Raw genomic sequence first — 24,624 nt, 5'->3', positions numbered from 1 at the left:
GGAGTGATTGTACACAATGAGTGAGTGATTGCACACAATGAGTGAGTGATTGCACACAATGAGGGAGTGATTGTACACAATGAAGGAGTGATTGTACACAATGAGGGAGTGATTGTACACAATGAGTGAGTAATTGCACACAATGAGGGAGTGATTGCACACAATGAGGGAGTGATTGCACACAATGAGTGAGTGATTGTACACAATGAGTGAGTGATTGCACACAATGAGCGAGTGATTGCACACAATGAGGGAGTGATTGTACACAATGAAGGAGTGATTGCACACAGCGAGGGAGTGATTGCAAACAATGATTAAGTGATTGCAAACAATGAGTAAGTGATTGTAAACAATGAGCGAGTGATTGTAAACAATGAGTGAGTGATTGCACACAATGAGTGAGTGATTGCACACAATGAGTGAGTGATTGCACAATGAGTTAGTGATTGTACATAAAGAGACGGCGATTGCACGCAACGAGTGAGATTGTATTATAAACAACCCATACAATAAGTTAATCTAAGGAAAGACGTCATTTGAAGTCCCATGATAGTTCATTGGTGTACCCAAAGAATCGTACAACCAATTTTCAATTAGTAATTTTAAACAAACAATTAATATAGCATTAAGTCGGCACTGAAAAATAGTTTGGCCGGTCACCGAAATCAGCCTAGCTGTTGAATCAAATAATAGTTCATTAATCACGCACATATCTTGTCGTAAAAATTACGCTAGGATGAATAAATACAGGAAGTTGGTGTATTATCTAGCAGATCGCGTCTGTGATCCTTCAGAACCATACATTTAAACCGAACGTCAAGCGCCGGAAATGGACTGATCTGAAGAATAACTTCAAACAATACGCGACCAAAACAACAATATAATTTTATTCCTTCGCTCCAGTCAAGTTGAAAGCAATGCAGTAAAACACAATAGAACAGCGAGTTCCTTCGTGGTGAGGAAGCTGAGGCGATCATCATTATATTGTATCATTAATTTTACTTTAAATTCTTGGGAAGGAAAATTGTGAGATTAGAAGGAACATAGATAGAAGAGTGGTAAAAGCTTATAGCCAAACAATTTTATGGCGCAAAAAATATCAATGCAGGAGCTGAACAAATTCTTATGATGATCATGCGAGAAACCAGACCCTGAGCAATACTGAGTCGACTCTCATTTGAATGAACAAACATTCTTTAGGGAGGCCCAGGGCCCAGTGCATGAATGTCCGTACGTTGCTTCTTCATTAAGTGCGTACGTTGCTTCTTAATTAAAATAGGAATGATCACTTTTCGTCACCTTGGAGGGAATCGACATTCGTCTATAATGCAATTCATCTTTTGAAGAGAGAAAAATTGCCTAATATACAGGAATTTTTATTCATCTCTCAGAATGACACAAAAAGTAAATAAGATGAATATTAATATTATTATTAACATATTCATTTTAATAATTTAATTTTAAATAATAATACTAATGATTATATTAATGTAATTATTTAATATTGATATTAAAAAAACTCACATGTCGGTTGGGGGACTTGACGCTCGGCTCGCCGTCCAGCGAAGGTCTGCTCCTGATTTGGTCGTTGGTGTAGTTCGTTGGTCGCGGGACGTTCAGAGCAGAGCGTATCTGGACGGCGTCACCATCGACGTGGCCAGGGCCAATTTTTGGTACGTGTGATGAACAGTAAACTTCTTTGTCGTCCTAAGCGAAGGAAAAAAAAATAGATCAGTACTCACTCTGTCTCTTATACACATCTAGANATGCAAACGTTTTGAAATCTTTCACGTCAATACTATGTCCTCTTGCGTAATATACGAGTAGCTTCAATATGATGTGTGAAAATTTTTTCGTTACAATTTTCGGTGATATAAGAAGTCCTTACGTCCATGGCTAACGCACAGGAATATCTAACACGATGACTCGTGGGTGACTAAACTTAGTCTTGGAACAGAAATAAGAGATATCTTGTCAATGTAACAAGTATTTATAGAGAAGTTTACATCACTCAGATGTAGATAATAACGAATTCAAGAGACTCTCACGACATGAAGAACGTAAGGAAGATAGAGAACATGAAATCGCACTTATCCCATCGGAATTTTTAATCTATTTTCCAAAAAGAAATAAAATCGGTTGAACTTCATTTGCAAGTAGAGAGCCAAAACATTTTAATTCGCACCTTGAGATCTTGGGCTCACATACGTAGTATAAGTAAACAAAAAATTGTATGCCGAATTCATATCACTTTTTAGATAATTTGTATTCATATATGAAATTTATAGAGAAGACTAAATAGAATTATTTTTAACCTGGTATTATGCAACATTAATCCCTTTACTTAAGCTTTCAACGCTACCTGCTACACCTTTTTGGAAATCAATAATTAATTTCTATATATTTAATGAATGTTCGAGAATCATGCCATGAATGAACCAAGAATAAATCAAGTGTCATCATCATGAATGAATCGAGTGTCGTGAATTTCAAACATTGCCTGAAAAAAATGGCCATATGCCAAGAAAAAAAAAGGAATATAGTTTAGGAAAAAGTAAGGAAAAGGAATATAGTTTAGCGTCATTTAGTTTGAATTTAATCAAATTCAAATTTCTACATATAATTGACGCGCAGTACCACAGAAAACGACGTCAGTTTAGTGTAATTTAGTCTCAATTTAAATTAATTTAAGCCTCTACAAGCCTCTACTCTACACTACTCGTCTCCTCCCTCGGCCATCACGTCCCAGTCGAGCGGTCATTGAGGTGAGTGGCGCTGCCTGAGACCGCGACTTACCGGTGCTATTCCAGCACACGAAGATAGACTAGGGGTAAGATTGATACTAGAATGCCGGAATCTTGGTAGGAGTGGTACTAGAATGCAGGACTCTAGGTAGGATTGGTACTACAAAGCCGAACCTTAATTGGTACGATTGATATTAGAACTCCTGGTTACTCTACACTACTCGTCTCCTCCCTCGGCCATCACGTCCCAGTCGAGTGGTCATTGAGGTGAGTGGTGCTGCCTGAGACCGCGACTTACCGGTGCCATTCGAGCACACGAACAACATAGACTAGAGGTAAGATTGATACTAGAATGCCGGACTCTTGGTAGGATTGGTACCAGAATGCAGGACTCTTGGTAGGAGTGGTACTAGAATGCAGGACTCTAGGTAGGATTGGTACTACAAAGCCGAACCTTAATTGGTACGATTGATATTAGAACTCCTGGCTCTAGGTAGGATTGGTACTAGAATACAGGACTCTTGGTAGGATTGATATTAGAACGTCGGACTCTAGGTAGGATTGATGTTAGAACGCCGGACTCTTGGTAGGATTGATACTAGAACACCGGACTCTTGGTAGGATTGATATTAGAACGCCGGACTCTTGGTAGGATTGATATTAGAACGCCGGACCCTTGGTACGATTGATACATATTAGAACTCAAGGCTCTTGGTAGAATTGACATTAGAACGCCGCGGCTCTTGGTAGGATTGATATTAAACGTCGGGCTCTTGATAGAGTTGATATTAGAACAACAGACTATATAAGTAGGACTGATATTAGAACGCCGGACTCTTGGTAGGATTGTTTTAGAACACTAGATTCTTGGTAGGATATGTTTGAACGTCAGACGTTATCAGGATTATATCGAATGGACAGCAGCCTTGGCAGGATTGAATTAGAATGGCAGAAATCTTGACATGATTGTTATAAGAACGATAGGAGTGTTGGCAAGACTTATATTAGAATGACAAGTCTCTTGGAACAGCAACTAAAAACTGGACTGTTGACTAAATTCTACGTAAACACTAGAATTTTGACGGAATTCGACGTAAGCTATGCACACCTGAATTAATTTAAATCAACACTGAATTATTTATTGACTGAATTACACGGGCATGACATTTTTGCTAAATAATTAATCTGATCGCCAGTAATTTGGTTAATTTTCGAGTGCATTTGGGATCATCGAATGGATTTCCCTTTCCTATTTAACTACCATAATTGTTGCGTCACACTACACATTTTGAAAATTAGCGCCTACCTGGTCATTTATTTCAGACAAACTCTCGACTGAGTTCATCAATCTACGCCTACCTGGTCATTCATTGCAGAAACACTCTTGACCGAGTTCATCAATCTACGCCTACCTGGTCATTTATTGCAGACACCCTTGACTGAGTTCAACAATCTACGCCTATATACTTGCTCATTTATTTCAGATACACTATTGACTGATTTCATCAATGTACGCCTACTTGCTCATTTATTTCAGATACACTATTGACTGATTTCATTAATCTACGGCTACCTGGTCATTTATTTCAGACACTCTTGACTGAGTTCATCAATCTACGCCTACCTGGTCATTTATTTCAGACACTCTTGACTGAGTTTATCACTTTCCTCATACCTGGTCGTTTTGGTTGTTGCAGTATGTCTTGAGGGTTAGTTTCGAGCCACACTCAGCACACTNTCAACAATCTACGCCTGCTTGCTCATTTATTTCTGACACACTATTGACTGATTTCATCAATGTACGCGTACCTGATCATTCATTGCAGACTCACTCTTGACTGATTTCATCAATGTACGCGTACCTGATCATTCATTGCAGACTCACTCTTGACTGAGTTCATCCATGTACGCGTACCTGGTCATTTTGGTTGTTGCAGTAGGTCTTGAGGGTTAGTTTTGAGCCACACTCAGCACACTTGAAGCAGTTTGTGTGGTAGAACGTGAAGTCTTTCAAGGGACCAATCCTGTCGACCTGGTAGACGGTGCGACCACAGCGCTGGCACAGATTCTCGTACAGGTTCATCATGGTGGCCGGCATGCTGCGGACCACGGAATTATGTTATTTATTATAAATTTTAAATACACATGAACGTTAATTGAAAACATGAAAATTATATAATGGTATCAGATATAAAAAATAATAAAGTGATCATTACACTGGATTTAATGAGAAACGTTTCGATTAAAACAACCGAGAGTTCGGAGCTTCATAACTAAACCCAATATTTATGTTTTTTGTTGTAAAAATCCCTATACCGAAGTATATTATAATTATATCATATTATAATTATTATATTATTATTATATTATAAGTATATTAAGCACAAAATTTCAGACTTCATTCGATTAAAAACGAAAATATTACGTATACCCTCATAAAAAGGGCCATTAACGAAAAAATGATGGAATACAATGATAGACAGGTGTAGGCATAATAGTTAAAATTATCTTATTGAAATTTTGAACTTGAACTAAATAATACTATAAAGTTCAAATGATAATAACAAATTAAAGTTAAACTAAAAATTCTACATCCCTCGGGCTGTATGCGACCCTTACGAGTATTTCATGCAACAACCGTATTTCAACCCTACACGTATAAGGTGTTTCTGACGTGTCACGGTAATTATTTAAGTTTTAAAACTCCGTAAAGTGTAAATTAAACCTCAAAAATGGAAATGAATCCTTTTATTAACAAAATAATCTCAGTGTAATGTTTTAATACAATATAATCTTGATGTTTTAATACAAATATAATTTCAATGCTTTAACAACAACATAATCTCAATGTAATATCCGTTGGAAATTTTCGCTACCCTTTTCTTTTGTAAGAAGTTTACCGTAGTTATCAAAATAAACTCATAGAAAGCACAAGACAAACGGAGAGAAATCAACAGTAGAAAAGCTTTTTACCCACTCTAGTCAAATTGATCTTGACATGGTATCACAGTTTCAAGATTACACGAGCGGTTAGAGCGCAACATTTTTTAGAGCTCGAGTCAACCTAACACGTAAGAATGAAATTGAAGTGCAAATTTCCACAGAACTTGTGCCCAAACAATCAACATTCGGTAACTGGGGCACATAAGCTCCTAGATGTACCTGCTGAAAACATGTGTGAGATTGAAAAATACATTTCATTGATTTTAATTTCCCTGACATGAAATTAACAGCAACTTGAGAATACTAACAATTTTCCCTTATAGGAACAAACTATCGTAAAACTCTATTATAATTATAATACTTTAATCTTTTTCTTTTATTAAAATCCTATTGAATATGAGTTTAATAAAGGCACACGCTGGCCTGCGGAAAAGCTACAGCACCGGGAAGCAGGCATCGGAGACTCTCGCTCATCCGCTGCGGGCGCTATAACACTGACCTATTTGTGGCCCGGACAGCTCCTACGGCGTACAATATCTCTTCAGTATCTATGTAAGATCCTCTTGGTTTACCGTTACTTTTATGCTCGAGCGATGCTACATATTATTATATGAATAAGGGTTTTTCGGGGTTTTAAAGCCAACCCATGGTTTGAAAACCATAGAATAAGGGTTTTACGCAATCATTCAATTCAATGAAGTTATACACCTCTACCCGCAATGTTACAACGATTGTAGCAATGATTAGAGTACGTAACAAGGAATGCATCATTAGCTGATAGTTTAATAATACTTTTGCATTAATGTTGAATTTTCATGCTAAATATTTGCCTTTAATGCATATCTCGTCGAGTTGAAATATTTCTTTCTGTTTTCGAAGCCATAGTCAAAAGTTTTTTCGCATGCTTAATAAAAAATCGATGTAGTAATAAGGACTCGATCCCTCATTTTCCAAAAATTTCAAAGGCTTTTAATTTCTGTAAGTTTGACATCATATAACACATGTTCATATTATAACTATAGGAGTCGTTATAATCTATTTTATCGTCGCCTAGAACGGTGATTAATTGAAAATATTTTAATCAGGTGCACGTACATAAATATTTCCGGAGACCGTTAAATAGCTTACGGTGCTGGTAATTGCCGGTTGCGACTTAAATTATTCAAACGTACATACAATACGCTAATAAAGCTCATAAATTGCACTTATCTATCAGTATTTAATGCTAATTTATTCACCTTACTTCATTATTAAAGAAATGTACACACATGGGCGTCTGTTCGTTGTTCGGACCTCATTCAGAACAATGAGACCTGCCCGATAATGTGAGCGGTAGAGACCCGCCCGATAATGTGAGCGGTAGAGACCCGCCCGATAATGTGGGCGGCAGAGACCTGCCCGATAATGTGGGCGGCAGAGACCTGCCCGATAATGTGGGCGGCAGAGACCTGCCCAATAATGTGGGCGGCAGAGACCTGCCCGATAATGTTGGCGGTAGAGACCTGCCCGATAATGTGGGCGGCAGAGACCTGCCCGATAATGTGGGCGGCAGAGACCTGCCCGATAATGTGGGCGGAGAGACCTGCCCGATAATGTGAGGCTCGCACATGGAGAAGCGGGCTATCCACTTGCCCTTAAAGATACAGTTTCTTGACAGTTAAGGCCTTAAATGGGATAAGAAAAGACAAGTGGGCTCAATACTTGGCGAAACGCTCAGTTTCTTTACGACGATGGCCTTATATGGAAAACATGACAGGCAAAAAGGCTCTCATTGGATGCCGAAAATGGTTTGAGTCTTCAATGTTAAGCTATTTGAATTGAGCTGGAATTGGTGATTTAGGGCCTGAAATATATTTTATTTGCAGTTTGTTAACTGGACTCATTGGGACGGATAATCTACAATAATTAAGTTGTAACTTTGTCGCACAATAATTGAAAACTTTTCAATCACATCAACCGGTCACAGTTCGGCACCAGAACTTGCCTATAGGAAGTCTCATTGTGTACTGTTTTGATGCCATGGCCTCATTAGAAGGATGTGGGAAGTGGTGTTTTGAAAGGCTTAATTAAACAGCATATACTAATACGTCAATAAACATCTCATCGTTCAGTAATTCGTCATACAACAGTAAATGGCGAAGACATGTCATTTATCCAGTTTGACGGTATCGATAATATGATTTTTGTTTTTGTTTAAAACGCGAAACATTCTAACAACATTTTATAACGTGAGTTGCTTTAACCACAGATGCTGAGTTTCTAATTTCCTGCTAAGATCGAGAAACTATCCGAGAAACTGAACAAAAAAATGCGCAATGCATGAAATGCGTTCATTGAATACCGGCGATGCCTGGAACGAGTTTCAACTTTTTCTTCTTCTGTCTGCTTTCTGAGGACTTGGTTCTTCACCACTCGCTTCACGTCCGGACAGGCAGCAGGGGTTTGGCCGGACAAGTGTTTCGACTTCCTTGTTGGAACGCTACGCTGCGCGTAGACTTTGCGAAGCTAAGCTAAGCTAAGCTACTCCGATGTGAAGAACCCGAGTTAACAGAAAGGTCTAATATGACTTGACTTTAATATTGATCCAATCGGTTGGTAAAGCTACTGAACTACAAAAATTTTAATTCATCCTATTTTTCTGTTCATGAAGTGACAACTGGTAAGTTAGTTACGCTAGCATAAGTTAATCATTTGTATTCCTAAAGGCAATAGGTATGGCATGGAAAGGAGGTCCACGGTAGAATGAGCTCATAGAGTTCAATGCATTCTCGCAAATGAAGGAAAAAATTTCGTCATTTCAAAATTGATTCATTTTGGAGCCCAGTGAAAGTTCGGTATTTTTTAGGAATTGTACCTTCGGAATCGGAATTTAAATTTTAACCCAAATGCAAAAAGTTTAAATTTTTTAACGAAACGAAGATTTTTGTTGCTAAGAGCAATATTTTTGTTGCTAAGTGTAATATTTTTGTTGCTGGGGGCAATATTTGTAATTTTTGTGTAATTAATTAGCGCAAATCAAACGTGTCACATGATCGCCTGGCACGTAAGGATAGGAACGACATAAATCATTCAGCATTTTATACGTAGTTATGAGAAAAAATTACCTTGGAAATTATAGGTATTAAGAGCAGCTTAAATCAAAAAGGCGGATGAGTAAATACTGCACGTATCTATCACTTTACAATAATATTATTATCGTCGCATGATAACGGTAACATAAATCATTACCGAAGTGCGTACGCCCTACAAAATATGCCGTGTACGCCATATATATTTATATATATATACTGAATATGTCCGTCGAAGGGGCTTCACCTCTAATCTGAATATCTTTTATGAATATTGTGCGACATAAAGTTGAAAGAAGCATACTAAATCCTTCACGTAGATAGAAAATACATAATGTTCAATTAGGGGAACGTCAAACCCTGTTTTATTTAGAAAATTCAAGTTATTTTGCTGGTAAACCAAATAAAATGAACTAACTAAATATATAAATAAATGATAAAATATGTAAATGATGTAAAAATATGTAAATGATGTAAACAATAAATAAATGATAAAATAAATGATAGAATAAACTAAATACTGGCATTCGACATGCAGAGAAGATAAGGGGCTCATATAAGGCCTTCTCAATTAAAGAAGAAACGAATTACTATATGAAAGAAAATAATTTTTTCGTGGAGTCTCAGTGGGATTCTGGTAGTTCTTTTCTCGTTTGGTTAAGCAATAAAAAGTGACCAATATTTGAGTTACTACTAAGGGAAAACCAAAATTTGAAATGAATTACAATGAACGAATTAAAAAATGTTCAAAGTCATTGTTGAAACAAATATGCCATAAAATTTGGTATAAAGTTCCAATTCATAATATGACGGAAGAATTTTTTTGTATAGTAGTTGAAGTATTGAATTACAATCTAGGTAGAAAAAGCATTATGAGTATAGCACTACAGTTTTTTTTAGTGCAGTAATGGGGAACACTATATGATGATCATACACTTTCCTATTTTTTCAATTTCAAAATCTTCATTATAAATTTGAAATAGCTCTATTTCTTCACCTAGTCTTTTTATATGTACATTTTTTAATGATAATGTAATGAAGGTCCGCCTGCTACAATGCGTTCCTATTAATAGTTATGTAATAAAGTGAACCACATGGGGTCAAATCTTGCAAGAAGACGAACTGCTGCAAATTTTAATTTCCAATTCAATGTTCGTTCACGATGCTTCAATCAAGTCTGGTATCTCAAGAAGCGAGTGGCTGCACAGGGAGCGAGTGGCTGCATAGGGAGGGGCTTAGGGAGCGAGTGGCCGCATAGGGAGGGGTTTAGGGAGCGAGTGGCCGCATAATGAGAGGCTTAGGGAGCGAGTGGCTACAAAGGGAGCGACTTAGGGAACGAATAGCTGCATTGTGAGAGGCTTAGGGAGCGAGTGGTTACATAGGGAGCAGCAGCTCAGGGAGCGAGTGGCTATAAATGTAGAAGCTCAGGGAGAGAGTGGCTGCTTCGGGAGCGGCTTATGGTACTCACCAGCTACGAGTCTATAGGTCGGTCCACCCCCTATGGTACTCACCAGGTACGAGTCTATAGGTCGGTCCACACCCCTCAGGTAGCTCTTCTGGAGTTTAGTTGCGTTGAGCGCGTGCGCTATGTGCAGCGCCGTATGGTCAAATCTGCCGTACTTGTAGTCACTCAGGGACGAGTTGTGGCCGTTCTCTGATGAACTGTGACTGCCCTGAACAACAGGAACCATATTTATTAGTGATAAATATAAATATCTGTAATGCTACACACTTGGAAAACAGCAACATGTTATGAACTTAGACTTAAAAGCTGGTAAAGAATTCCGTTTCGCCTGGAATTTTTCTAATTCCAAAAGCCTCATTTGATTGAAAAACTGGTTACTGGCAAAGTTTCGTTTCCTGATGAAAGAAATTTAGAGGAGTAACTTTAGAGGAGAAATTTTGTTAGATTGCAAGGATCGATTGAATAAAGTATGAACTTCGTGAGAGGAAACAGATGTCTCGTCAGATGTCTCGACGAATCAATTGACTGTGCTACAATTATCCGACCAGTAGGGTTCCCATCTTGAGTCAAATGAAAATCAATATTCATTAGACAAATAGTAAAGTTTTCTGTATTAAACCAGCACTCAAAAATAATGAAATAAAATAAGGAAAATGAAAGTGTGATAACGGGAAATGCATTAATTATTAGGTAATAATATAAGCTTGAGCAAACAGATGACGAAAAAAGAAGCCTTACTGGAGGCGTCGCCTGACTCGGACCAACGGAGCGGCTAATTGTCGCTAATGGCTGATCACAATGAGTGAGTGATTGCAAACAATGAGTGAGTGATTGCACACAATGAGGGAGTGATTACACACAATGAGGGAGTGATTGCACACAATAAGTAAGTGATTGCAAACAATGAGTGAGTGATTGCACACAATGAGTGAGTGATTGCACACAATAAGTAAGTGATTGCACACAATGAGTGAGTGATTGCACACAATGAGTGAGTGATTGCACACAATAAGTAAGTGATTGCAAACAATAAGTAAGTGATTGCACACAATGAGTGAGTGATTGNCGGTTGGGGGACTTGACGCTCGGCTCGCCGTCCAGCGAAGGTCTGCTCCTGATTTGGTCGTTGGTGTAGTTCGTTGGTCGCGGGACGTTCAGAGCAGAGCGTATCTGGACGGCGTCACCATCGACGTGGCCAGGGCCAATTTTTGGTACGTGTGATGAACAGTAAACTTCTTTGTCGTCCTAAGCGAAGGAAAAAAAAATAGATCAGTACTCACTGCAGTGAGTGACAGAGAGCGCATTTTCTCGTCGACGAAAACGTTAAGTCACAGACAGACGGACAGGCAGACGGACGGACGGACGGACGGACATGACGAGCACAATAGCGTCTTTTTTCCATAAATTAGAAAATGTGGAGTTGGAAATAGGGGGATATCTGACTGAAATGCGTACGTTTTGAAATCTTTCACGTCAATACTATGTCCTCTTGAGTAATATAGCTTCAAAATTTATGTGAAAATTTTTTCGTTAAAAATTTAGATGATATAAGAAGTCCTTACTTCCATAGCTAACGCACAGGAATAGCTAACACGATGACTCGTTGGTGACTAAACTTAATCTTGGTACAGAAATAAGAGATAGCTTGTCAATGTAACAAGCATTTATAGAGAAGTTTACATCACTCAGATGTAGATAATAAAGAATTCAAGAGACTCTCACAACATGAAGAACGTAAGGAAGATAGAGAACATGAAATCGCACTTATCCCATCGGAATTTTTAATCTATTTTCGAAAAAGAAATAAAATCGGTTGAACCTTGAGATCTTAGGCTCACATATGTATTATAAGTAAGCAAAAAATTGTATGCCGAATTCATATCACTTTTTACAACACTTCTCTTTAACTTCACTTCTTGTTTGTTTGTCTATCTGTCTGTCTGTCTGTCTGTGTCTGTCTGCTACAAATCTTATAATCGAAATTTGACACACTTCTACTTATCCTATTGATCTGAAATTTTGCACACTTGCGTAAAGTTGAAGACAATGCAAGAATCAAATGACAAAATAAATGATTTTAAAAATTGAAAAATTTAATTTTTTTAATAATAAAAAAATTGAAAAAATACTTTTTTCAGCTACAAATCTTATAACTGATATTTGACACACTTTTACCTGTCCAATTGATTTGAAATTTTGCACACTTGTGTGAAGTCGGAGGCAATGCATGAATCAATTGACGGAATAAATAATTTGAAGAAAAATTTTATATATTGAAAAAAATTGAAAAATTAATTTTTTTAATATTCGAAAATAAAATGAGAAATTCATTGTACATCTTTAACATTGGAGACACTGGATTCTTTAGAAGTGTTGTCTTTAAAAAGTAATTTTTAAACGTATATCATTAGATAATTTTTATGCATATATGAAATTTATAGAGAAGATTAAATAGACTTATTTTAAACTGGTATTATGCAACATTAATCCCTTTACTTGAGCTTTCAACGATACCTGCTTCGCCTTTTTAGAATTCGATAATTAATTCCTATGTATTTAATGAATGTTCGAGAATCATGCCATGAATGAACCAAGCCTGAATCAAGAGTCATCATCATGAATGAATTTCAAACATTTGCCTGAAGGAAAAGGAATATAGTTTAGCGTGATTTAGTTTGAATTTAATCAAATTCAAATTTCTACATTTAATTGACGCGCAGTACCACAGAAAAGGAGGTCCAGTTTAGTATAATTTAGTTTTAATTTAATTAAATTTAAGCCTATACTCTACACTACTCGTCTCCTCCCTCGGCCATCATGTCCCAGTCGAGTGGTCATTGAGGTGAGTGGTGCTGCCTGAGACCGCGACTTACCGGTGCTATTCCAGCACACGAAGATAGACTAGGGGTAAGATTGATACTAGAATGCCGGACTCTTGGTAGGATTGGTACCAGAATGCAGGACTCTTGGTAGGAGTGGTACTAGAATGCAGGACTCTTGGTAGGATTGGTACTAGAATGCGGGACTCTGGGTACGATTGGTACTACAAAGCCGAACCTTAATTGGTACGATTGATACTAGAATGCCGGACTCTTGGTAGGATTGATATTAGAACGCTGGACTCTAGGTAGGATTGATGTTAGAACGCCGGACTCTTGGTAGGATTGATGTTAGAACGCCGGACTATTGGTAGGATTGATATTAGAACGCCGGACCCTTGGTACGATTGATACATATTAGAACTCAAGGCTCTTGGTAGAATTGACATTAGAACGCCGGGCTCTTGGTAGGATTGATATTAATCGCCGGGCTCTTGATAGAGTTGATTTAGAACACCGGACTCTTGGTAGAATTGATATTCGAACAACAGACTATATAAGTAGGACTGATATTAGAACGCCGGGCTCTTGGTAGAATTGATATTCGAACAACAGACTATATAAGTAGGACTGATATTAGAACNCGTAAGGATAAGAACGACATAAATCATTCAGCATTTTATATGTAGTTATGAGAAAAAATTACCTTGGAAATTATAGGTATTAAGAGCAGCTTAAATCAAAAAGGCGGATGAGTAAATACTGCACGTATCTATCACTTTACAATAATATTATTATCGTCGCATGATAACGGTAACATAAATCATTACCGAAGTGCGTACGCCCTACAAAATATGCCGTGTAAGCCATATATATTTATATATATATATACTGAATATGTCCGTCGAAGGGGCTTCACCTCTAATCTGAATATCTTTTATGAATATTGTGCGACATAAAGTTGAAAGAAGCATACTAAATCCTTCACGTAGATAGAAAATACATAATGTTCAATTAGGGGAACGTCAAACCCTGTTTTATTTAGAAAATTCAAGTTATTTTGCTGGTAAACCAAATAAAATGAACTAACTAAATATATAAATAAATGATAAAATATGTAAATGATGTAAAAATATGTAAATGATGTAAACAATAAATAAATGATAAAATAAATGATAGAATAAACTAAATACTGGCATTCGACATGCAGAGAAGATAAGGGGCTCATATAAGGCCTTCTCAATTAAAGAAGAAACGAATTACTATATGAAAGAAAATAATTTTTTCGTGGAGTCTCAGTGGGATTCTGGTAGTTCTTTTCTCGTTTGGTTAAGCAATAAAAAGTGACCAATATTTGAGTTACTACTAAGGGAAAACCAAAATTTGAAATGAATTACAATGAACGAATTAAAAAATGTTCAAAGTCATTGTTGAAACAAATATGCCATAAAATTTGGTATAAAGTTCCAATTCATAATATGACGGAAGAATTTTTTTGTATAGTAGTTGAAGTATTGAATTACAATCTAGGTAGAAAAAGCATTATGAGTATAGCACTACAGTTTTTTCTAGTGAATATAATTAGACTAACCAACAATTTTGGTAGAAATAGCATTATGAACTAGAAAACAAATTCACGTACGCAGGCAGCACCTAACTGAGGAGCGTCTCTGTAACGCTAATTACGCGACACCCAGCCCAGCGTTCCTCCAATTCTTGCGCGTGCCACGTGACGTCACTACAACTCTTACTGAGTTGTAGTGACGGTGAATTAGAGTGATGAATTAGAGTGATGAATTGGTGTGATGAATTGGTGTGATGAATTGGTGTGATGAATTGGTGTGATGAATTGGTGTGATGAATTGGTGTGATGAATTAGAGTGATGAATTGGTGTGATGAATTGGTGTGATGAATTGGTGTGATGAATTAGAGTGATGAATTAATTGCGATGAATTAGAGTGATGAATTATTGCGATGAATTAAAGTGATGAATTAATTGCGATGAATTAGAGTGATGAATTAATTGCGATGAATTAGAGTGATGAATTTATTGCGATGAATTAGAGTGATGAACTAATTGCGATGAATTAGAGTGATGAATTAATTGCAATGAATTAGTGTGATGAATTATTGCGATGAATTAGAGTGATGAATTAAATGCGATGAATTAGAGTGATGAATTTATTGCGATGAATTAGAGTGATTAATTAATGCGATGAATTAGAGTGATGAATTATTTGTGATGAATTAGAGTGATGAATTAATTGCGATGAATTAGTGACATGTTTCTTCCAGGTAAATTTACCTTATTTCCAAATCTACCACAATAAGCATAATGCTCCTTTCACAAATGCTAAATTTTACACTTTAAGACACTCTGTCGCCCAGTCATTACTCTTGAAACACGGATATATTGCCCACGCGGGGTAATTAACTCTTGATGGAAAACAACAACCAACGCAATTACTAATGATAAATAAGGCAACTTAACCCACGACTGTTTAAGTTAAGTTTAAATGTTCGTTTGGTTTAACATATATAACCTGTATTTAGTAAGACAGGGAAAGGTGTACATAACAATGTACATCCATAATGGGTTAAATGATTTTTCCCTGTTAGCTTGTGCTGCGAAATCTTGGTATGGACAGAAATTCCGGACAATTGATGCTTAGTTGGTGCTCAATTTAAATAAGCCTTAGATTATTCTGTTCGCAAATAAAGTTGATGAGTACTCTAATGCAATCAGATGATAATAATATGAAACATGTTCTTTTGTAGAAAATTTTGCCATAAAATCAATTCTGCTTGATTGAAACTATCGATCCAGTCAACATTCCAAATATAATGTTGAAAATCGTCATAAATTCTGACCTAGCCAGCCAGAATTCATCCATGTCTTGAACTAATAGGGAAAACTATAAGAAGCTGAGTTCACAATCGTTCTAGAATTAAAATATAATAAATATTTTTTTATCAAGCAGGTTCAGCATATTTATTGGCCATGAGCTGCAGTCTCTAGTTGCAGGTTTACCACCCTTGATATTCTCATCGGGGCTCTGGCATAATATGAATAATATGATAATAATATATGTAATATGATGTAATATATGGCATGAATCGCTGGACGCTAGACTCTTAATGGATATTTTTATATTCTAGATTTTATAGTGCAGTAATGGGGAACACTATATGATGATCATACACTTTCCTATTTTTACAATTTCAAAATCATCATTATAAATTTGAAATAGCTCTATTTCTGGAGCGAGTGGTTACATAGGGAGCAGCAGCTCAGGGAGCGAGTGGCTATAAATGTAGAAGCTCAGGGAGAGAGTGGCTGCTTCGGGAGCGGCTTAAGGAGCGAGTGGCTGCTTCGGGAGCAGCTCAGGGAGCGAGTGGCTACATAGGGAGCAGCTCAGGGAGCGAGTGGCTACATAGGGAGCAGCTCAGGGAGCGAGTGGCTACATAGGTAGCAGCTCAGGGAGCGAGTGGCTACATAGGGAGCAGCTCGATCAGGGAGCGAGTGGCTGCTTGGGGAGCAGCCGGAACTTCTCCCCACAGCTCCCAGTGACCTGCTTCACTGCTGCTTCCGATGCCGCAGCTGCAGTCTGACCCACAGGGTCTGAGTTTTTGGTACATTTCATGGTACAGCTTCTATTGTCACTCATATAAAGTGTTCGTGGTACAGGCTGTACAGCTTATATTGTCAGTCGTATAAAGTGTGCTACTTATAGCACCCAGTGTGGATAAAGTTTTATTGGTGGTGCACAGTTGAGTTCATGTGCTGTGCAACAACAACCGCTCCGTGTTTATCCAGGCCGTCACAGTTAACCCTGCAGGATCGTTTAGTAGCAACCCATTGAAATATCGAGAGAAGAAAACTTCTTTTATTACAGAGTTGTACATTAGTACTTGTTTGGCTCTTATTTAATTCATGAAATGTCGTTTGAATTAAGTTGATGTTTATATTTTGTGTTGAATCGAAAGCCAATGCGTAGCACGTCTGTCAAGATGGTCGGCAGTGAGGCGCTCGATGTTGGAACTACCATAGCTGCAAGCCGTGTAACTTATGACCAATAAACGAACCTGTAATTGACTGACAACCACGATGTTTTTCACAACGTGCGTCTGCCGGCCAGCGTCACCACACGATAATTAATAAATTTTATATCGTTCACTAACTGGTCAATGGAAATTCAAGACATCGAGCAGCCAGAACTGAGTCTGGAGCGTCACACAAACTCACTCCACCACTGGTCATGCAACACTGACAGGACACGCGCGTGGGATGCGGGTTCTGCCACACAGGTAAGTGGCGCGGCCTGTAACACCTGTTGTGGATTTACCAGCTCGATTATCTACTTATAGTTGCAATAAGTATGGAAAAATTGTACTAGTTTTTCACGCAGAATAAAAACGATATTTAGAACTGAGAGATACGCAATTAATTGTTAAGTTAGTTCACAATTCATTTGCACAATTTGGGGGGAGCTATTTTTAATGAGGAGCGACTTCCTTACCGATGATGTGATCACGTAGCTACTTCCTTCCGACAAAGAGCAGTGTGCAAGTAAAGACTTTATACTTCCTACTAAGTTGTTGCGAACAAGTAGTATCTTCCATCCCCCGCTACGCAACTACCTACATTGCACAGCGAGTAATTAAATAAATTCTTCCCGTCGTTGTTTTAATATTGCGTAGCTATATTTTCCCCCCATAGTTGCACCGAGATCAAGTAACTATCTTTTTTTTTCAACATTGCGCTGTAAGCTAGTGGAAATTTTTCTGTTGTATTGACGCTGGGAGCAACAAACTAGTTTTTTCCCCCAACGGCGTGCCACGGGCAAGCAGCTACTCTTTTTTTTACCGATGTATCGCTGCGGGAAAGAAAGTACTTTCTTGCCGCCTTTACAGGTATATACTTCTAGTAATACTTCCATCAAGATGTAACGCTGGAATCACTGTTTTTCCTTACGTTTCGTGGCCAGCAAGTGGCTTCTTTATTCCTGACTGGACAAGTGAAGAACTAATTATGATAGAAAGTGACCCGCTGCCTACAGGCATGGAGACAGAACTACATATCAAAAGCATGTAAGATTTTAATCAACATTTTGTGTGCCTATAAGTTGCGTATTGTTCACGCGAAAAAACGCGGTAAATAATATTATTTCAAATGTCAACGTTGTCAAAACAGTTTGATATTAACTTAATTATTTATAAAACATTATATACGCCCGACACACACTGCAGCGTTTAGTTCAACCATGGTTGAATATTAATACTATACTATTACTTCAACCATGAGTTCAACATTCATAAGTACCTTTTGACAATGAGCTGCAACTATGTATATTGATAAAATGTGATTTTAAAAGATTAAATTGAACATAGCTGCCGTGTCATCACATCAAAATTTTCGGAAAAATAACTATCTCGTCTTTTCGTTTTCATGTTAACGTTCGTAAACATCTTGAAGAGTTTCGTGCTGACAGAATCAAATACTTATTTTGTTTCGAGTCATTATTTCATAACCCAATTATCCTCCGTTTATTACATGTGAGTTAAATTCAGGCGAAATGGCATGTTTTCAACTTATAACATTATAACAGACGAGTTTCAATTTGTGAGGAATTTACAGTCACCTGTGAAGCGAGTGTAAAAGATGACATGCGATTCAGTGAACTCATTTATTGAAATTCAAATAAGAATGTTGAAGTTCATTTATTGAAGTTCTATGAATAATCAAAGACAAATACAGCAATGAAAGCATGGTTTTATTGACGATGACAGTGTTTATATTCAAACGCCTAATAGATACACTTTGTAAATTTAGAAGAACGATGAATTAACCATGCGATAGATAATATGTAACCCTAAAAATTAAAGTGCATACTATTGATACTTTAATTATGACTTGGTGTTGAATCTATATAAATATAATAAGCCTTAGATTATTCTGTTCGCAAATAAAGTTATTTCAAGCAAATGCCCTCCAAGTAACCATGCAAGTAAGAATGATTTGTAGTCGTCAATCAGTGAGCTCATGCAGTTTAATATTTAGATCCAATTAGACCACAACGGCTTGATATGCCTACACTGATTATATGATAGGATTATAACCGGAACACATATTAACATGATAGCAGCAGGTACACATATTAACATTTAACAATCGTGGTGGGGATATCTTGTCCATATTATTATAGAAGTTGTAATACGTATGCACATTACAAACATATACATTATAAGAAGACTGCCATTGATATTATCAGGAATTTCAGGATCACGAAAAAAACACGGAAAATGTGTTGATGGGTGGTGAAACTCACAAAATTTAGAATCTCTCTGTCACGAATTCACTTCATAATTATCATAATAGAATAATGTTTAGAAAGAGCAAACCGTTTTAATCTATAACTCATCTAAGTAATTCTATTCAGAGAGCGTATTTTTAGGAACAAATTAATAAATTGTAATAATTATAACTTTAATATGATACGTGGTGCGCTGGTGTTTAGACGGTTAGAAATATGGAACAAAGCGCTGTTGTGTGTATAAAGCGTGCATGTTGCGAGCCCGCTAGGGGTAGTTTGTTTACGACGAACGGTGCTGGACAGGTGCCTCCGAAACACTTCTCTAACAAAATTTAGAGTCGCCCCAGCTTCCGGTAATCCAAATCAGAAGCTGACGCGTCTGTAAATTTTCACTGGGTTCAGCCGTTGTTAAAAAACTCTCCTATATACGCAGACTCGGAACACTCACACCCTACACACACTGCAGCGCTTGGTTCAACATTCTTAATATTCTCAATCAATTAGATTTATGTTTAATGAACTTTATTGATAACAATTAACACTCAAAATATGTTATACATCTCCACTTTCTAAATGCTGTGAATTCTCATTCTAATTATAGAAATAAATTTAAATTATACGCAACAAAAAAGGGAAGTTAGTTCTTTTAATTAAATCGCACACCCTGTTGCCATTTGTCTCATTATTACATAAGTGAGAAAAAAATCTCCAGCCCAGGTAAAATCCCTGCACGATATCGCTTCAATCGCAACTGTATCTTCCAACCCAAATAAAAATTAAGGGCGGTGCATCGATGATTATTGGTGGCGATGATAGATGGCGTAACGGTGGGTGACCACATCGTAAACAAGTCGATTGTCAGTCGGTTAATACCGTCGATTATACCGTCAATTAATTTGTTTTGGGTTTAAGTCTACATTTCTAATGAAGTGGTCTCGGTATCTTTCCTACGCAAAAGATTAAAGATTAGGCTAGAGAAAAATAGTAACACGAAGTGAATAGCGACATTATTTATTTCACGCTAGAATATTCTTGACGAAAACCTTTCGAATTGAAGAACTGTCAAAATTGGTGCAATGTTCACATTATAAAGTTTCGATACTTATCAAATATTTTCTCGTAGCCTTAACTCTGAGTTGCACTATCGTTCGTTATGGCGAAATGATGCTTCTTTCAGTGGCTGTTTATATGAAAGCTTGTTCAAATAAAATGGTTAATGTAACCATGTAATCATCGCGGTGGTAGCATTTATTTATGTCATTTGATGAAATTAATACCTGTAATAGTTCGATTAATCTCTTAAAATTACTTGAACACCAAGTTCTCTCCGATGACTCAACGGTAGAGGCTTGGCTTCGCGCGAAGGTAGTCAAAGTTCGAATCCTGCAGACAGGGACTTCTCTTGAAGTTGATTTCTCACGTGATATGTGATAAATAATTTCTCACTACTGTGATAATTTTTGTTCCTGCTACATGCCTGACATTGTCACTTATCCTGCCATAGTGGATGTGCATACGCATTCCTTAGAATGTGTGATCATGTGAGTCAATATTAGTACTTGCAAATGCATCGAGTAGCTAAACAAAAAACTTTTATCGATTTCATTTTGAAGTTGGTCATCGGTGACTCATCGATGCGCCACCGGGGCCAGTGGGTAGTTATTGGTGGAAGAAGAGTTTTTCGGGTAGGGTGGCCATCGGCAGGTTATAGGTGGAACATAGGCCGGACACGACATCGATGCGCCATCGGTGTAATGTAACCTGTATTTTTCACCTATTGCCACCACTAATCATCGATGTTAAACATATAATTTTTATTTGGGAATGAAGGCGGCTAAGACTACATACAGCCGTTTAGGTTTCCCATATGTCTAAATTATGTCGTTTCTTAAACTCGTGCATGATGTTGTTCACAAGCGCAAGCAAGCTAATTTCAATCACTGAACTCTAATGTCATGCTTTACTTTTGTGGATCTTATGCTATCTGTTACCACTTCTGTTAATTTTAAACCTATTTATGGTAGACAAATTCCAGTTGAATGCAGAAAGACATGTTAAATAAGTTGGGCCAATAGAAATTCGTGGCATCCACAATAAGTACGCACGCCTCTCAGTTGCTTAGGGTAACAGACGGGTACTCGCTGAAGACTGCTTGCCTCGACTTCGAAATAAAATAAGCGCTTAGCCCGAAAAAGGTTAGATCAAACACAATTCCTGACGCGACGGTCAAGTAGCTAACGACAGTAAATCGTTTGTAGGTTGCATCAAATTTCTTGTCCGTTTCTTCATTATCCAGACAAGCCTTGAAGGGATTCATGTTGCAAATTTTATCTGGAGGAGGGTAAGCATCAGTTGCCGAGACTTCATGTGCTGCTGGCGTTTGATGAGCTGTATCCATTGGCATGATCAAATTCGACTTAAAGAAGCACTTTTCGACAATCAAACCTGCGTCTTCAAAACCTCTTCCTCTTTCACTGGAATCTTCGCCGATGGAGCCAGGATGGGAAACACTTTTCTTTCTGAGGTCGGACTCGAGAGGGCTAAGGGGTGCGATACATGTCGGCGCCGCTGTTGATGGATTTTTGTTTGGTTCCATTGCCGGCGCACTTCGCCTCTCAAGGTGTAGGGCTTTGCGATTTTTGAAGGAGATGAGCCAGCGGTACACGCCAAGATGATGGGTACACACAAGATACATCCTCAAAATGGCGTAAAAGAAAAAAGCATCTACAAATTTCGGTTTTTCACCTATTGCCACCAATAATCATCGATTTTAAACATATAATTTTTATTTGGGAATGAAGGCGGCTAAGACTACATACAGCCGTTTAGGTTTTCCATATGTCTAAATTATGTCATTTCTTAAACTCGTGCATGATTTTGTTCACAAGCGCAAGTAAGCCAATTTCAATCACTGAACTCTAATGTCATGCTTTACTTTTGTGAATCTTATGCTATCTGTTACCACTTCTGTTAATTTTAAACCTATTAATGGTAGGCAAATTCCAGTTGAATGCAGAAAGACATGTTAAATAAGTTGGGCCAATAGAAATTCGTGGCATCCACAATAAGTACGCACGCCTCTCAGTTGTTTAGGGTAACAGACGGGTACTCGCTGAAGACTGCTTGCCTCGACTTCGAAATAAAATAAGCGCTTAGCCCGAAGAAGGTTAGATCAAACACAATTCCAGACGCGACGGTCAAGTAGCTAGCGACAGTAAATCGTTTGTAGGTTGCATCAAATTTCTTGTCCGTTTCTTCATTATCTAGACAAGCATTGAAGGGATTCATGTTGCAAATTTTATCCGGAGGAGGGTAAGCATCAGTTGCCGAGACTTCATGTGCTGCTGGCGCTTGATGAGCTGTATCCATTGGCATGATCAAATTCGATTTAAAGAAGCACTTTTCGACAATCAAACCTGCGTCTTCAAAACCTCTTCCTCTTTCACTGGAATCTTCGCCGATGGAGCCAGGATGGGAAACACTTTTCTTTCTGAGGTCGGACTCGAGAGGGCTAAGGGGTGCGATACATGTCGGCGCCGCTGTTGATGGATTTTTGTTTGGTTCCATTGCCGGCGCACTTCGCCTCTCAAGGTTTAGGGCTTTGCGATTTTTGAAGGAGATGAGCCAGCGGTACACGCCAAGATGATGGGTACACACAAGATACATCCTCAAAATGGCGTAAAAGAAAAAAGCATCTACAAATTTCGGGGCAGCCGAGATGGGGATGACGACGCAGATCTGAGAGTACAGACCCGCCAAGACGATGAGGCAGGAGAGCGTCACTGCGATACGGTCTCTGCGGTAACACGGGCTCTGCGTTACTCTAGGATATGCGGTGAAACTTAAATTTAAACTTAAATTTATGATTGCTTCGTGATCGCATAAATTAGGGGTTTGGATTCGTAAAATAACCTGATTTATTCCGGTCTTTCCTATCGCAGCACGACAGCTTTACTTCACTTGATCAAATAATCTCCTGATTTTTATCCTGGAAACGGAAAAATGTAAAATTTATCCCAAATTGTGAATGTACTGCTCTAATTCCACTTCTTTTTCATGGAAGGTCATCCGAAAATATATATATGCTACAAATGCCCAATTCGAAGTGTAAGTTATACTTACTGAAAATTCTCGAAGGCGTAAAGGAGGGTGGAGACGCCGATGGCGGTTATGACCCCGACCGGCATGAAGATGCTTAACAAGAAGCCACCGTAGAGGCTCTCTAGCAGCACCTGTTTCACAGGCGATGGTAATATATAACATGCAAAACATTAAATACTCCGCTGAATTAAGGCAACAAAAGCGTTCTCTGTGTTAATTATTTACATTCGTCGTCATGTTAAAAATAGAACTTTAAAGAATTATTATTTTTGGGACTAAGAGAAAGTCATAGGAGAATATCAAAATTATAATTGACACTGAAAAGTCATGAAAAACTATTCACCTAGACTACCATTTTCATATATGTTCACCAACATACCAGATTACAGAAAAAATTTCGTTACCTGATAAAAGCATCAAAAGTTTTTTACGATATGCTTTAGAATGAGTAATGCGAAACATTTGAAAGTTCGTGAATGATGTCAATATACAATGTTTAAAGCTACGTAGATGCATTGCGAGGTGTGACGTAATGAAAAACGTGAATTTAAAAAATCAATTGTTATTAGTACGGCGAATGTAGCTTTACGAATAACATGGACGGCCTTGTGCGTGATGGAAAAAGAGGTTAGAGACACTGGGATCACATGGCAGAGTGGTTACCAGAAGTAATTGGCTACCAGAATTGGCCACGTTGAATACAGTAATTTTGCAACCTGAACAAAAGAATGCTATTGAGTACTTGTAAGAAGAAGCGGTGATAGCGTTGGTGAGCATCATGAGGTTCGACCCAAACTCAAATTGGCTTGTAAAGGATGACATTCGTTGTGTGTACTTGGGTCTGCCAATGTCAAGTAAATTAGCATCATGACTTCACTATAACGTGGTAGTTTAAATTGCTTCCATGACGTGACTCCTAACGTGACATTCGAATTAATATAAGCCTGAGAGTGTTGGCTCGGACTGGTTACGCACGGTAATGGTGCGTTCTCGAATATGGGCATGCTAAGTAACGTGACAATAGAATATATTAATGTATAAAGCAAAATAACTTATAAAGCATTATTTTTGACAAATTACGCACGGTAACGGTGATGGTGCGTGGCGTGGAGTTGTTTAGCTCCTGGAAGCCACTGTACCGAACCATGAACAGCGACATCTTCTGCTTC

The 24,624-nt window shown here is 37.9% G+C and overlaps 2 protein-coding genes across 2 annotated transcripts in view; both read right to left on the bottom strand.

Moving 5' to 3' along the window:
• LOC108679900 (hillarin-like) overlaps nt 1–10,425 on the bottom strand; it is a 37,313-nt gene extending 26,888 nt beyond the window's left edge. Inside the window, exon 1 of the mRNA XM_047884605.1 lies at nt 10,267–10,425. The gene's annotated coding sequence lies outside the window, so the exon portion shown is untranslated. The remainder of the gene's footprint in view (nt 1–10,266) is intronic.
• Nucleotides 10,426–22,435: 12,010 nt separating this feature from the next.
• On the bottom strand, nt 22,436–24,614 carry LOC125179198. The gene is made up of 3 exons (XM_047884593.1): nt 24,540–24,614; nt 23,477–23,586; nt 22,436–23,150 (listed from the first exon to the last, which is right to left on the bottom strand). Exons 1-3 carry the CDS (start codon nt 24,612–24,614, stop codon nt 22,436–22,438), a joined length of 900 nt encoding a protein of 299 aa, XP_047740549.1.
• Nucleotides 24,615–24,624: the final 10 nt, after the last annotated feature.

The sequence above is a fragment of the Hyalella azteca genome, unplaced genomic scaffold, assembly GCF_000764305.2.
Source record: "Hyalella azteca isolate HAZT.00-mixed unplaced genomic scaffold, Hazt_2.0.2 contig1935, whole genome shotgun sequence".
Classification (NCBI taxonomy): Eukaryota; Metazoa; Arthropoda; class Malacostraca; order Amphipoda; family Hyalellidae; genus Hyalella; species Hyalella azteca.
This window is presented reverse-complemented; position numbering and strand designations above follow the sequence as displayed.